At 35.0% G+C, this 15,334-nt stretch overlaps 1 protein-coding gene across 7 annotated transcripts in view; it reads left to right on the top strand.

The window, feature by feature from the left end:
- The window catches only part of TTN (titin), a 235,824-nt gene that overhangs the window by 124,365 nt on the left and 96,125 nt on the right, over positions 1-15,334 (top strand). For 6 of the 7 annotated variants that reach the window (XM_042874689.1, XM_042874688.1, XM_042874690.1 and 3 more), the window contains 16 exons: positions 2,791-2,865; positions 3,688-3,768; positions 5,218-5,322; positions 5,845-5,922; positions 6,308-6,361; positions 6,581-6,667; positions 10,484-10,534; positions 11,348-11,743; positions 11,924-12,199; positions 12,418-12,693; positions 12,843-12,982; positions 13,454-13,580; positions 13,669-13,932; positions 14,050-14,316; positions 14,440-14,703; positions 15,160-15,299. In XM_042874689.1, the coding sequence (XP_042730623.1) occupies positions 2,791-2,865; positions 3,688-3,768; positions 5,218-5,322; positions 5,845-5,922; positions 6,308-6,361; positions 6,581-6,667; positions 10,484-10,534; positions 11,348-11,743; positions 11,924-12,199; positions 12,418-12,693; positions 12,843-12,982; positions 13,454-13,580; positions 13,669-13,932; positions 14,050-14,316; positions 14,440-14,703; positions 15,160-15,299 (2,681 nt within the window). The remainder of the gene's footprint in view (positions 1-2,790; positions 2,866-3,687; positions 3,769-5,217; positions 5,323-5,844; positions 5,923-6,307; positions 6,362-6,580; positions 6,668-10,483; positions 10,535-11,347; positions 11,744-11,923; positions 12,200-12,417; positions 12,694-12,842; positions 12,983-13,453; positions 13,581-13,668; positions 13,933-14,049; positions 14,317-14,439; positions 14,704-15,159; positions 15,300-15,334) is intronic. The other variant, XM_042874691.1, reaches the window with a different exon arrangement.

The following is a 15,334-nucleotide window of genomic DNA, read 5'->3' as shown; positions in this document are numbered from 1 at the left end:
AGAAGACTGCCTGTAGCATGCCAAGGGCTTGGTTTTCTGCTTTGCTGCTCACCATTGGGCTGTCTGCTGCTCTTTGTCCCTGTCAAGTAAAAGAAACTAATATCTTTAAAGTGCCTGAGGTGGTTGAGGAGGAGGAGCCAAAAGAAGAGGTTCCAGTGGTTGTTCCCAAGAAGCCTGAGGCGGTGATCAAGAAGCCTGTGCCAGTGCCTAGGAAGCCTGAGGCGGTGCCCAAGAAGCCTGAGGTGGTGCCCAAGAAGCCTGTGCCAGTGCCCAAGAAACCACAGCCTGTGGCTGTGCCCAAGAAGCCAGAACCTTTACCTGTTCTTAAAAAATCTGAGGTTCCTCCATTGAAAGGTATATAGATCAGTGTCGTGAACAGTTTCGGTATTTTCAGTGATATGCACAGTGCTTATGTATTTGTGTATGCAGTGTCCCTGAGAATTTTATTCTTCATATTCTTAGTCTGTTTCTCATTGTTGGTGCTTTTCTGCATTGTGCTTTTGTATGTTTCAATATTCACAAATATGAAAATTAAATATCTTTAAAGCACCAGAAGTGACAGCAAGAACTGTCCTAGAGGAGAAAGTGATTCTTGAGACACCTAAAAAGCCAGAATTCAAAAAACCAGAGCCTCCTCCAACCAAAGGTATATATGTCTTGATGGCACTTTCTTAGAATGTCTTTTCTGTTTCTCTTTCCTTTGTTTATAACTGTGTCTATACAATGTGTCTTGTTTACTTCCTGTTCAGAACACATTCTTTTGTTGTTATGGACACTGTTACTCGCTGTTATTTTCTTTGTGGTAGTTGTCATTTTCTTTTTATGTTTCATTCACACATTTATTTGCATGTAAATAAAATGTATTAATATTTTTTGAAGTGCTTGAGGTCCCCAAGAAAGTTGCCTCAGGGGAGGAAGTACCTGTTGCTCTTCCTAAAGTACCTGAACCTCTACCAAGTGAAGGTATTATTGTAAAGACAATTTAACTGTTATTCCAAATGTATGCTTTAAAAAAAAAAAAAATTCTTCTTTTTTCCCTATTCTAGTTCTTGTATTTTGTTCACTTCACATTTTAGATTATACCAATTTATGTTTTTGTCTCTTCTATTACAGTTCCATAGGAGAGAGCTAAATATTACTTTAAATATTTTCACATAGTCCTACGTTGGGTATTCTTAAGAGTATCTTTTATCATTCAATTTTAGGCAATAATCAATTCTCACTAAATTCACATTTCTTAAGACCTAGTATTTCTATTGCTGTAATCTTAAATTAACTAAGAACATTCAAGCTTTTATTTTCTCCAGTTATAAATACTCATCCAAAATTTATTTCGTTTATATTGTACGCAGAAAAAATACTATCTCCATCCAATCCTGAATTACACTTGCAGATAAAGCATTTTTCTCAAAGAATGCATTAACTGCAAAATTAGCGGCATGACCTGATACTTAGTGATTATGTGTCCTAACATTTATTTGTCTGTGTGTATTGGAGTAGCCTTCTTTTTATTGGTGTCTGCAATGATCTTATCATTGGAAACTTACACCAGTTATCAATGTTCTTTAAAGAATATGAAATTGAAAAGGAAAGTGAAGCTGAAGAAACAGAAGAAATTTCAGTAACAGAAGAAGCTTTACCAGTTGAAGGTATATAGATTACCTAGAGGCTATCAGACAGTTTCCTCTTTCATTACTGCACAGATTTTCTTGCTCTGTTGTTCTTCAAAAATATACCTGTGTGCAGTCAATCTCCATGTATTTCCTTCCCTGTTACATGTTGCAAACAAGTTCAGATCTCTTAATTCTTCTAAGTATAATATGCAAAATATTTTAAGTGCTTTCACTTTGTTTCTGTCAACTGGATTCTTCTTATCATTTGCTCTCCCATCTTTGTCCTCATGTTATTAACATGTTTTTTTAAGTGTGCTTAAATGTTTGTGTTTTGTGTAAGCTACAGAGCAATAGCCTAGAACTCTTACTCCCATTTGATCAATGAGATTTTTTTCATTAACTTCATTGGAAATGGAAAATGATTGTCTTTGTTTGCACTCTTCACATGTCCACATGGTAGTACGTTTATTCTAAATATACCCAATGTTATTTAAAGCACCAGAACCTGAAAAGAAAATTCCTGAAAAGCGAAAGCCAGCAGTTCCTGCACCAGTAGAAGACATTAAACTGGCAAAAGAACTACTAAAAGGTATAAGCATTTGAAGCCACCATTAACAATGGAGATTCAGACATGTAATCCTTTTTAATTACACTGGTGAATCTTAAAAATCGTGCTTTAAAAGGTGTCACTGGATCTTTCTTCTCTATTATTACTCTAATAAGGCATTTTGCTAATGCTAAATCTTTATGAATTTTCAGCGTATTGTGGGTAAATAATATTTTTTTACTTACTATATTTTACTATTATTATGTCAAGTCAGTTTGCATGCATTCTTTTCAATAGTTCTGGAATAAATGAATGTATTTATGAGTATCTTTAGAAAGTTAACACGTTTGTTTATGCTTAACATAATTCTTCTACTTTTAACATGTTCTTACAAAAGACAAGAATCCTCACCCGTTATTTGCTGATTCTGCTTTGTAAACATTGGTTTCAAATCAACTCTGCTTCATTTTATCCGACTTCTTCTAAATAGCTTATCAACCAGAATCTTACCTTTGTAGCCCTTGTCTTTCTACAATGTCACTTGTATTAACCAGCTATATGTATTTTTGAGAAACTTCTTTTTGGAATCAGATTATATATATGATAAAATTCAAATAATTTTCTTTAAAGCTCCTGAAGCAAAGAAGAAAGTTGTGACAGCAAAACCTGTTGAGGCTCCACAATTGGAACCCCCACCTGCTAAAGGTACCTACCTAATAAAAATATCTTTATTCTCTGAGGCATCTTTTGAACCAAGACTTACACCTTTCAGTATATTCTTCTTTAATTTGCTCAGAAATATCAAGTGGTGCCTTTATTAGACTGTACTTCAAGAATAGACTCTAGTCTTGAATAGATATAGTCCATGTCCTCATTAAATTCCCATTTTACAATTTATGAGATGTAAAAAAGATAATAACGGAAGAGTAAGAAAGTTTTGTCATTTGTGTTTATTCCAGTTCTCTGCTTACAGAGAAATAATAATATGCTGTTTAAGTGTATATAGCATTGTGCATCCATACTTATTGTATGTCTGACATGTAACTTTATTTAGTGAAAAGACACTTCCAGAATTGGCTTATGAAAGATAAATTGAGCAAGACACTTTACAAGTACTCCTTTGCATTCTTCATATGTACTAGTGTTCTAAGCAACACCATATAAATATCTTAATGCTTCTTAGAGATTAAACTATGAATATCATAGTACAGGTGAAGGTAATGAAAGAGTTAAAACGTAAACATGATAACTCTCTTTGAATACATAACTCTTCTAGTTTTCTTAGTTCATACTTCACTTTTGTTATTTTGCATGAAAATTTACTCTTGTGGATAGGCCTTTAAGACCACTGAACAAATGGTAATGGGAGGTTGATTGAAAATACTGACTTCAACCTCAGCAATTATTTGCTTTGAATGTTCAATAGTGTACCAGCACTTTATTTGTGTGTTTGAAGTTGTTAATTGTTAATTAGCTCTTCCTACTGGTATGAACCTATAATAAAATCTGGAATAATATTCTTCTAAGTTCCTGGACTTGTAAAGAAACCTCGTAGAATAATTCCTGAAGTTACCCCTCCACCGAAAGAAGAAGTTGTTTTGAAAAGAGGTACAGTAACTTATAGTGGCATAAAACCCCGGCATACTAACATTGTTCAGTGTGTTCTCCTAAGTAATGTCGCTTTATGTGGCGTGGAAAATTACATGAGTAGTGTACTACCTGATGGGTGTTTATCATGGAAAGAGTTTATAACTGAAGAGATAAAGCAAGGGCATAGCAAAAATTAGTTAAGTCCAAAGGATCTGTGCTGAAAACAGTAGAATGCTGAAAATCTGGTTCACTGCTGTAACTCTCTTCTGTTTTCTATTGTCTACAAAACCTATACAAAAACTCAATTTTTCAGTGTCTTCAGTTCATGGACACCTATATATTTTCCTGTGATACTGTAGATTTTATTAAAAATCACACGTGACATTCTCTTTTATAGTTTTCTTGGAATTACTGCACTGCTCTCAAGATCCAGTGGCACTATTGGATATAATTCTCCTTTCCTGCAAAGTCTTGAGCCTTTCAGATTACTTTGTGCTCAAAGCTTAAAAAAGAAGTAGTAATAGCCAGGCTCTTTGAAATACTGAATGATCATTTGTGCCCTTCAAATTTTAGACAATCCAATTCCACAGATGTTCAATTTTTCAGATGAATCTCATTAGATAGTCAAAATGCATATCTGACAGGACAAAAATAACTAAAATGTAATCCAGACAAGATATAAATTAGAGCTCTCCAATACAACAATTGAAAATTATTGTTTTCTTCTCTGATGGAAGTCAGTAGATATTTAATCCAGAATCCTTCATTTTGTCCCTGAAAATCACCTATAACTGAAGTTATTAATGCATAATTATGTGGTAATTGATCTTTAAATTGTAGTAGATGAAATTTTTCTCTCAGAAGAAAATACGAGACTGACAGACATCGTTCAAATGTTGTATATGGACATTTATCTGCTAACTAAACCCTCATAGAATTAATCCAATATTCACTCACCACAGATGCAAAGATACATTAAGAACAGTTCCTAAAATGTGCTGAGAAGAAAGCACTAGGAAACTGCAGTGATGTTATTTAATCTAGTAGGACATTTTGAATTTCATACTGGATATTTGTAGATTAAAAATAGCTTGACATGAAAAGCTGTTGTTAACTAACATGCTTGATGAATACTGTGTAAATAGATAATATTATTTTAAAATATATTTTATCTTCCATTATTCTCCTGAAATACCTACCCATAATATCTTTTCCATGAAAGTTCTATGATAAGAAATCGTGTTCTGTCATAGAGAGTTAACATCTTTCTACTAAAAGAGAGTGATCTTAAAACATCTTTTTGCTCTAGATTACTTTTAAAATGCTTTCAGAATAGTATTTTACTGTGTATTTCATATGCCTATTTCTTCATTGATTGTATATGTTTAGGCTTCTGTCTTGCTCACTATCTATCTTATTCATTTGTTTACCTGTGCTTTAAAAACTGAAATTACTTTTCTTTTAAAGTTCTTAGAAAGAAACCAGAAGAGGAAGAACCTAAACCAGAGAAAGAACCTAAACCTGAAGTTAAACCAGTACCTACACCAGTAGAAAAAATTAAGAAACCTGAAGGTACTAGCTTACATTCAAATCTACTTTTGTGGAAAAGAAAAACAACAGAAAATTTAAAAAATATTCTCTGCAACTCAGAGTTCCAAAATTCTCTCAATTTTAAAATTCAGATTTGAATAGATGAGCTTCATAAATGTAATTCTGTGAATCAGAGCTTTGCTGGGAAGCACCACCAAATTTGGCATGCGCATTGGGATCTGAATTCTACAGTGTGTAATCTGACTTGTCAATCTAAGTGTAGAAGAGAAATTTACAAGTATACTGTAAGACTGATTTAAAAAATTGCAGTAAAATGGTTAATCCAAATATTCTTTCAGTCAAGGTCTTGCAAATATGTGTCCTTTTGTCCATTTTACTGCTTCTAATTTGTTCAAATCCTAGCCTTAAAAATACATGTTCTTCAACAGTTTGAGACATTAGGTTTTAAGTCTGAAAAGAGTGAAGACTTTTAATTATATTGGAGAGTGAGGTATTTAGAGATCCAAGGTGTTGCAGTATATCTTACAAAATAATGTTTTAAAGTCTCAGAAGTTCCCAAGAAGAAAACTGAGATACCTGTCATTAAAAAGGAGGAGAAACATGTTCCTGAACCACCAAAAGGTATATTTGTGTGATGCTATTTTCTTTATTGCAGCATCTAAATTTTATTAATTGCTGCATTTCGCGCTGAATTAAATGAATGCATTGTTGCCATCCCTTCTGTCCATGACAATTGTATACGTGTTAACTACTTTGCATTCTTCAGGATTTCTTTTTGTCTTTGATTCTTCAGTGCTTGAAAAATTTATCTTTTTTTTTCTATTTTATCTTGCTTTTAAAGTGCTCATCTCCAGTAAATTTCTTGCTTGCTGGCAAAATTTGTTGAAAACAGTTAGGTCTGTCCTCCATTAACTCTGTCTGTATTGTTGCTTGGAAATTTTATGTCCAATGAGATTAGAAATTATGTAAATTAACCTGTTTGTAATTGTTGTGTTTCAAATACCAGAACCTAAGCAGGCAGCTATCTCAGTTCCTGGGCCTGAACCTAAACCTGCCGTAGGTAAGACTTCTTTAGCCGTGAATACCAGTGCAACCTTACTTGTACATCTTTTTCATTTAGAGTTTTTTTCCTTGAAATGACATTAAAAATACATGTCAGCTATAGTACTATAAAGACATACACTCTGCAGAGCATCTTAGAGAATATCATGCTTAAAACCAAAGTATTCATTGAAATAAATAAATGAGAACTCCTTTATAATTTTTTTTTTTCCTACAGCTTTAAAATCTCCAAAACCAGCAGCAGAACCAGCACCAGCTGTTACTACTGCACCAGTGACAACTCCTGTTGTTGGAAAGAAAGCAGGTATTTATGATAGTTCTATGCTACTTATAGGGTTTTTCTCTATAGATACCTAAATATGTGAAAGATAAAGACAATTAACAGCTGTACAATCGTATAACTCATTCATTACCAGGTAATTTTAGATCCTGCTCCAGGATCCTGATATCCTTGATACTGCCACCTGATGTGAAGCTTATCTCTGTGGAATTCCACGGAGATGAATCTGTACTATTATTTCTGGATTGTGAAATGTATGCTTGGATTTTTTTCCTACTACGAAGTTTGTGTATTCTGTTTATTCATGTTGTTTATGTTCTGATGTATGTCTTGTGAACTGCATCTTGAATCTTCTGTGTTGTAAATGGATGATTACACACATTTCTAAATAATTCCTGCATTATTTGATCTTCTGCTTTCAATAACAATACTTTGTTATTGAAATCCCAAGGGAAAGTGGCAGCAGTGTTGAAGAACCAGCGTATTGATAGCTTAATATGATATGCTTAGGGCTCTAAGTCCTACCCCACTATGAACAAATCATTCGTTCTCCTCCTCAAAGCATTCTAAGTCTGAGGTCCATCAGTAGATCTGAAGTAGATGCTGGTCAGCCTTTGACATAGTGGCACTGCTATCCATTTTATGTAGGTAACGGGGTCCTAAACCATTGTCCTCGAACCATTACTTTCTGCTGCTTTCAATCTGGATTGAATACGGACTGGTAAACTACTGGGATGATGCTCTGTACCGTGACATGTTGCCATCTGTGCTGTTTTTATGTATCATTCTTATCTTTTTTTGTTTCATTTTGTCTTTTGTTGTATAGTCTGTTGTGCGAAGAAAAATTGTTCTATGTTCACTTTATTTCAGGTATAGCTGGAAATTTTGTCTTAAAATGTGTTGTTCTTGATGCTTGTTCTTTTGGATTTTAACTCTCTAAATTACCTGTGAAATCTTTGTAGCTGCAGAAAAACCTGATGCACCATCTTTACTAAAGCATAAAGGTAAAATGCCTCCAGTGGAAGAAGACAAGACTGAGTCAATTGTGTTAAAGAAGATATCAGTTGAGAAACATGCACATATAAAAGAGAGAGTAAGTCCTAAAGAGACAGTTCTGGAAGTTCAGATGGTAGAGCCATTTGAGTTAAAAACTTTGCTGGAAACTGCTGGTGGATTATTAAAATCAGAACGATGTGAGCAGGAGCAAGTAATTCTTAAATATTTTGTGCTGCCTCCTGAAGGAGAGGAGCTAGAAATGACTCATTTAATTTCAAGGACTCCTACCCCTACAGGTGAGACAAAAGAGGTTGCAATGGGTCGCGTTACTTATGAAAAGAATGAACCACTACTAGTTGATGAGGAATTGCAATTGATCTGTATATCATCTGAACACGAGGAAACTGTTTGCAGAGAAGAAAAGAGGGATGAAGCTAAACTGGCTGTTCATGAGGAAGGTGATATAGAGAGAGTCTCTGACAAGTCTAGGCTTCTTCAGGAAAGAGAGATTCCTGCATATGAAAAAGGAGGGGAAAACGAATCAACTTATGTACCTAGTCTTATACCCAGAGGGCCTTTTGATCCCAGAGACAAGAAGAGATTTGTAAGAACAGAGAGAAAATCGAACGTAAGCTTGCAACATGAGGAACCTCCCATTAAGGATAAAACCTCATTTGTGAAGACTGTCACACAAGCAGAAATATCTGGTAATCCTCTGCTTACCAGTGAAGAAAAGAGAGGAGAATTTACTCTAGAGAAATCAGAAATTACCCCTGGAGAATCCGTGAAGGACAGTGGTATGCAGAAGAATGCTCAACAGGTGAAGAAATCTGGTACAACAGTAGCTGAAATTCCTATGTATAAGATTCTTAATAAAGAAGCAAAGAAAATGGAAATTGTTCAAGATCATGAGAATGATGAGAAAAGGAACTTTACATCATTGAATCTACATCCCTTAGAACTGTCTGATGAGACTACTGAACCAGCACTGAAAGAAGACCTAGAACACCTCAATGAAGAAAATGTAGTCTCTAGAGTAAAAGCTCACAGAGACTTTGAACAGTATGTTCTTTATCCACAAGTAGTGGACATGAAAACAGGTGAAAAATATTCTGCAGAGGAAGAACCCATTGAACTTCATTATGAGGAGGGTTTAGAATCACTGTTGACTGAGAAAGCACTACTAAGTGATAAAAAACCAGGCAGAAGGATTATATCAGAGAAGAAAGACAAAACTATTTTCAGCAGCCCCTTAAAAAAAGACAAATTTAGACAATCAAATGCCCCTGAAGAGCTGCCCATGGGAAAACAAGAATTTGATACAGAGATTATAGGTGAAGGAATGGAAAGAGAAGTTTCCATAGGAGAACATGAAAAGGGAGTTGGAGATGAAATAGCTAACAGAAACGAGTCAGCAAAGAAAGTTCCTATTCAGCCACCAAGGAATCAAGATAAAAAACTATTTCAAAAGCTTCATACCACTCCATATGAAAGTGAAAAAGCTCCAGATGTCAAAAGCAGCAAAATTAAAACTGAAGAAAAGAAAGCTCCTCTGACTGTAGAAGAAGTGAAGCTTACTGGAGGAGCGCTTCAAGAGATAGAAGGTATATCAGATGAAAAAACAGCATCTGAAAATGACTTTGGAAAAAGCACATCTGTTACTAAGGAAAAAGAGAAGGAAATGCTTCCAGGCAGAATGACATCAGGTAAAGGAATCCCTGAAAGCAGAGAAATCACTTACTCCTCCAGCATAGGTAAGATAATCACTCCCAAGAAAGTGGAAGGAGGGAAGGAGTACTGGAAATCAGAACCTGCTTATGTGATTGAGCAGGCCAGTAGCCTTTTGAGTGGTGACAGGAATTTGGATGCATCTGGTGAATCACATCAAGTTCTGGATGTTCCTGCTAAGCCTCATGCAAAGCGAGGTGAGGAAGACTACTGCCAAATTCTTCCACAAAGTGCTTGTACTATTTGCTTCAAGAGAAAGTACCATTTGCCATTGCAGTGTTTGTTCGTTAACACCATTCACATTTCCATCCACTCTATTGGCATTCAGCCACTCTTTACATGTTTGTCTTACTTGTGTGTACGTATCTCTGTGCTGTTTATGTTCACTGTCTGAACATCACGCTTTTGTAAGACTGTATAAATCATGTTGCGTGCCATTGTCATCTCAAAAATACTTGCACATTTTTTCTAGCATTCATTTTTCCATCTACTGCAATAAAATCTATCCTGCATTTCATTCATATCATTCTGACATTAAAAGTATACACTACATTTTGTTTCACAAATCATGATAAGAAGCAGCATATTGTGGCAAATGTTTTCAGACATTGTAGATGGGTCATCACAAATTGGACAACTTATGGAACATCCCTCAGTTGTGAGAATATCACATTGTCCTGAAATGTATTTAATTTATACAACCTATTTTTGTTGTCTCCATTTAGTAAGTGTGTGTGCTTTTTCTCAAATAACACATAATTTGTAACAGGTACTTCAACTGTTTTGATTGACAAGTTGGTACTGATCAAGATCCTAATTGCAAGTGAAGTGTTAGGGAATGGCAGAATTTTACAAGACAATAAATTGAGGCATTCGGAGCTCCTAAGCTGCCTTTCGGTCTCCAGTGCTGAATATATCTTTCCCATCCTCAAAGATACTGAGCTTTCATTCAGATATAGACAGGATAAGCTATATAAATATATATGTCTATGTATTTCCCTTCCATGTGTTCATAACAAAGGAAGGAGAAAATATTATTTGTAAAATAAATTTATCTTAATTTAATATGCATGTTTATTTAACTCCATTCCTAATAATATTGCTGTTCTTCTTCAGAGGCCAAGCCAACAAAAGAAGAAACTCCAAAGGGTATCAGCCCAGTCAAAGGTAAGGATGATTACTAAATGGCTATGATTGCTATTGTTTTACAATCCTGAACTCAAATTATAAATAATGCTTTGAGAAAAAAAAAAAAATCACTATTCAGCAATCTTCTAAATTAGACTACCCAGAAAAGATTGTTTATAGTGTGTTGGAAGATCTGTTGTTTTTGCCTGAGCAACAGTAGTTAATAGGCATACTTTCGATGAAAATGTCTTTAAATTTTTTGTTGATTCAGCCATTGATAATGTCAGTTAACCTGCATGCTTTTCTCAATAGCTGGACGTTACCAGAACATTAGACAGAACCAAACTTGACTATTGTATGAATGTAGTTAGAGATTATACAGCCTTCCAACAAAACTATATCAAGCAAGCAAGGCTATGCCTCTACTTTCAGGGCACAACTAGTCTGTTGGAAGCAAAGTGGAGATGGAGGAAGAGCTACTTAAACACCTTTGATTCTCTGCAAATCAGATTATTCTGAAGTTTACGCCCAATTTATCTCAAAATATCTGCCTTCAAATTCTATAGATAAATTCATGATTCTGTTATTCCATGTTTTGGTTTGAATAGATGAGATTTTGTGATCTTGTAACTAGTACAGTCACACTTTTTTCAGTTCATCTGATATTAACTCAAAAATTTAACACTAGTTACTGGCTCTATTGAAATTCCATTAAGTCTATAGGGTTCTGCAATACTATGCAATGCATGATTGAAGCAAGTGGATCAGAAACCAGTTGCAGTTTGGAATTGTAGAAAACTTATAAGAAAAGTAAAATAAAACAAAGAATTTGTTTCTGATTCTGAATTACAGCCAAGAAGACACCTTCACCAGCAGATGCAGAAAGGAGGAAACTCAGGCCAGGTAGCGGTGGTGAAAAACCTCCTGAAGAGCCTCCATTCACTTATCAACTCAAGGCTGTGCCACTGAAGTTTGTCAAGGAGATGAAAGATATAGTGCTGAAAGAAGCAGAATCTGTTGGGTCTTCTGCAATCTTTGAAGTCCTTATTTCACCATCCACTGCAATTACCAGCTGGATGAAAGATGGAAGTAACATCCGAGAGAGCCCAAAGCACAAGTTTATTGCTGATGGCAAAGATAGGAAACTGCATATCATTGATGTCCAGCTGTCAGATGCTGGTGAATATACTTGTGTACTACGACTAGGGAACAAAGAGAAGACCTCTACTGCCAAACTCATTGTTGAAGGTAATCCCACTTCAGATCTGTCAGTAATTTAAAGGCTAACTCCTACTAAAGCTTATGAATTTACAGTGATAAATACATATTTTAGTTTTCATCAATAACTACAAAGTTTGATTTAGCACGTAAGGTATTCTTCATCATGCCATACAAATGAGAGAAATCAAAATAATGTGTTTCCCTCAGAACTCCCGGTACGATTTGTGAAAACACTTGAAGAAGAAGTCACTGTGATTAAAGGCCAGCCACTGTACTTGACCTGTGAGCTTAATAAAGAAAGAAGTGTGGTCTGGAGAAGGGATGGGAAGATCATCAAAGACAAGCCTGGGAAATTTGCTCTGGGTATTATTGGTTTGTCACATTCCCTCACCATCACTGATTCAGATGATTCTGATGCTGGCACCTACACTGTTACCGTGGAAGATACTGAGCTCTCATGCTCATCTTGTGTTAAGGTAGTAGGTAAGCAATCAAAATAATCTTCTCTTTTCTCTATGGCTCTTTTAAAATCAGTATTTCACCCATAGCATTGCAATATAAACTTATAGGTAGCACTTCTGCAGCTATTAAATGCTTGCTGTAATATAAAATCTCTAAGTCCTCTTTCTTCTGTTTATGATTCATCTATTTATTTTAAAAGTCTTATAACCTATTTTTCTGCGCAACTTCTTGTAATGCAGAAGTGATAAGAGACTGGCTAGTAAAACCTATAAGAGACCAGCACGTAAAGCCAAAAGGAACAGCTACTTTTACCTGTGACATTGTCAAGGATACACCAAACATTAAATGGTTTAAAGGCGATGAGGAAATTCCTGCTGAACCAACTGACAAGACAGAAATCTTGAAAGAAGGAAACAAAATTTTCCTGAAAATTAAGAATGCTGGCCCTGCTGATATTGGAGAATATTCAGTAGAAATTGAAGGTCGCAGATACCCAGCTAAACTGACTCTTGGTGGTAAGGATTTTCTTATTTTCAGTGTTTAATCACCTTATATGTTAAAAATTCCAAAATCTCTAAACAAAAATAAAAATGGTAGTTTGAGTTCTTGTAAAGCTTTATCAATACTTGATCTAATTACATATCTGCTAATTTGTGCATTCTAGAACGTGAAGTTGAACTTCTCAAGCCATTAGAGGATGTTACAGTTTACGAGAAAGAAACAGCAAACTTCGATACAGAAATATCAGAAGAAGATATTCCTGGTGAATGGAAGCTGAAAGGTGAAATCCTGCGACCTTCACCTGTAAGCATCCTTGAATATAACAACATAGCTTACTTAAAATTAAACACTGTGAGCAGGTTCACTTAAGTTTTTGTAATAAAATTTTTGCAGACATGCCACTCGTACTCAGTCCAGAATGTAGAAAGACTAAACATTTTGGTGATTAAAAAAATGTGGTTCTCAAAGTAAGGATTATATGCCTTAAGGCTATCTTTTGAACTGCTTATTTTTTTAAAAGATAATGGTATATTATTCAGATGATAATAGGTATAATTTATGTACATCACAGGGAACAGTATATTTAAAAGGGTAGAAAGCTGAATAAATGCACTTTATTTTTTTAATTGTCATTTTTTAGTAAGTTAATTTTTTGAGAAATAATTCCAGTCTTTCTGACTCTATAGTTATCAAATGTTAGTGGAATTTCTTTATTTAAAATGTCTAAAAGTAATGAATTTGCATAATATTTACTAAAGTCTGTCATCCCTGCAGACATGTGAAATCAAAGCTGAAGGAGGAAAACGCTTCCTAACTTTGCACAAGGTCAAGCTAGAGCAAGCTGGTGAAGTCCTTTACCAAGCACTTAATGCAGTTACTACAGCTATCCTGACAGTGAAAGGTACAATGCGCTGTGAAATGAAACACAACATCAACTTTTCAGAAGTTCTGAGCACGGATACAAATAATGTGTTCTGTTTTGTTTCTAGAAATTGAACTGGACTTTGCTGTTCCCCTAAAAGATGTCACTGTCCCTGAGAAACGCCAAGCAAGATTTGAATGTGTCCTTACCAGAGAAGCCAACGTTATATGGTCTAAAGGCACTGATATACTGAAGATTGGAGAAAAGTTTGACATCATTGCAGATGGAAAGAAACATATTCTTGTAATCAATGATTCTCAGTTTGATGATGAAGGAGAATACACTGCTGAAGTTGAAGGCAAGAAGAGCACTGCAAGACTGTTTGTTGAAGGCAAGTAATTTATGAACAGAATGTTACAAAATTATGTATATATAACGCATGTATAGTATCACATTAGCTTTTTTTTTTTCTGTTGATACTTATGCGTGCTTTATTTTCACCCTACAGGTGTGAGGCTGAAGTTCATCTCACCTCTACAGGATCAAACAGTGAAAGAAGGAGAAACAGCTCACTTTCAGTTTGAGCTTTCTCATGAAGACATGCCAGTGAAATGGTACAAAAATGATAAGAGACTCCATACAAGCAGAACTGTTCTTATTTCTTCAGAAGGAAAAGTTCATAAACTAGAAATGAGAGAAGTAACACTTGATGATATCTCTGAAATCAAAGCTGTAGTCAAGGACATGAACACACAAGCAAACCTCAAAGTCTTAGGTAATTACTTAAATATAAAATACACTATATTATAACTACAAGCAATGTTTTTAAGTAGAGAGTGGCAAAATAATACATTTGTATCACTAATTTAATGTTTTGTATTCAATATCCCTTTTGTAGAGGCTGATCCATACTTCACTGTGAGATTGCAAGACTACAGTGCTCTGGAGAAAGATGATGTTACTCTGCAGTGTGAGCTTAGCAAAGATGTCCCAGTAAAATGGTACAAAGATGGTGAAGAACTAGTTGCTTCAAGCAGAATTTCCATAAAAACAGATGGCTTGCGCCGTATCCTAACAATCAAGAAGGCTGCGGAGGGTGACAAGGGTGTTTATGAGTGTAGCTGTGAAACGGACAAGACAAATTGTAACATTGGCATTGAGCGTAAGTCATCATACCTTGGCTAAGGGAGCATACTGAAGCCTTTGTAAAACAAAGTTGATAGAAGATAATAGTTATGTAGTTGAAATATATAAATTAACAATTACCAAGTATATTAAGAAGAGACAACATATATATAAATGGCTGTTGTAAAGTCAGTGATTCTCATTTTTGCATCTGTCCATTTACAGTCAGGAAAAAAAAGCTTAATTAAATATAGCATATCTAACTTAATTATGAAGAAAAACATTCTTGCTGAAAATAACTAAACTTTCAGACATATTGTAGAAAGATGTTATAGACAGCCCAACACTGTATTTTTAAAAAAGAGGTAACATCAGTAGTAGTATTTGAATTCTGTAAAGAAGGGATAAGGAGAGAGTTGAGATCCTTTTCAGTCCTACGTTTGCTATGTTACAAAACAAGTAAGAAAATGTGAACTTTTTTTTTTCCTTTCAGCTCGCTTAATTAAAGTGGAGCGCCCGCTGTATGGAGTGGAAGTATTTGTTGGTGAAACAGCACGTTTTGAAATTGAGATTTCTGAGCCTGATGTCCACCCAATATGGAAACTGAAGGGAGAGACCCTAACGCCTTCACCTGTGAGACTGCTGCTTTATTCTCAGACAATAATTTA

Source organism: Lagopus leucura, unplaced genomic scaffold (assembly GCF_019238085.1).
Source record: "Lagopus leucura isolate 7727_CA_CO unplaced genomic scaffold, USGS_WTPT01 Super-Scaffold_100012, whole genome shotgun sequence".
Classification (NCBI taxonomy): domain Eukaryota; kingdom Metazoa; phylum Chordata; class Aves; order Galliformes; family Phasianidae; genus Lagopus; species Lagopus leucura.
The sequence above is the reverse complement of the archived record's forward strand: the minus strand, read 5'-3'. Positions and strand labels throughout refer to the sequence as shown.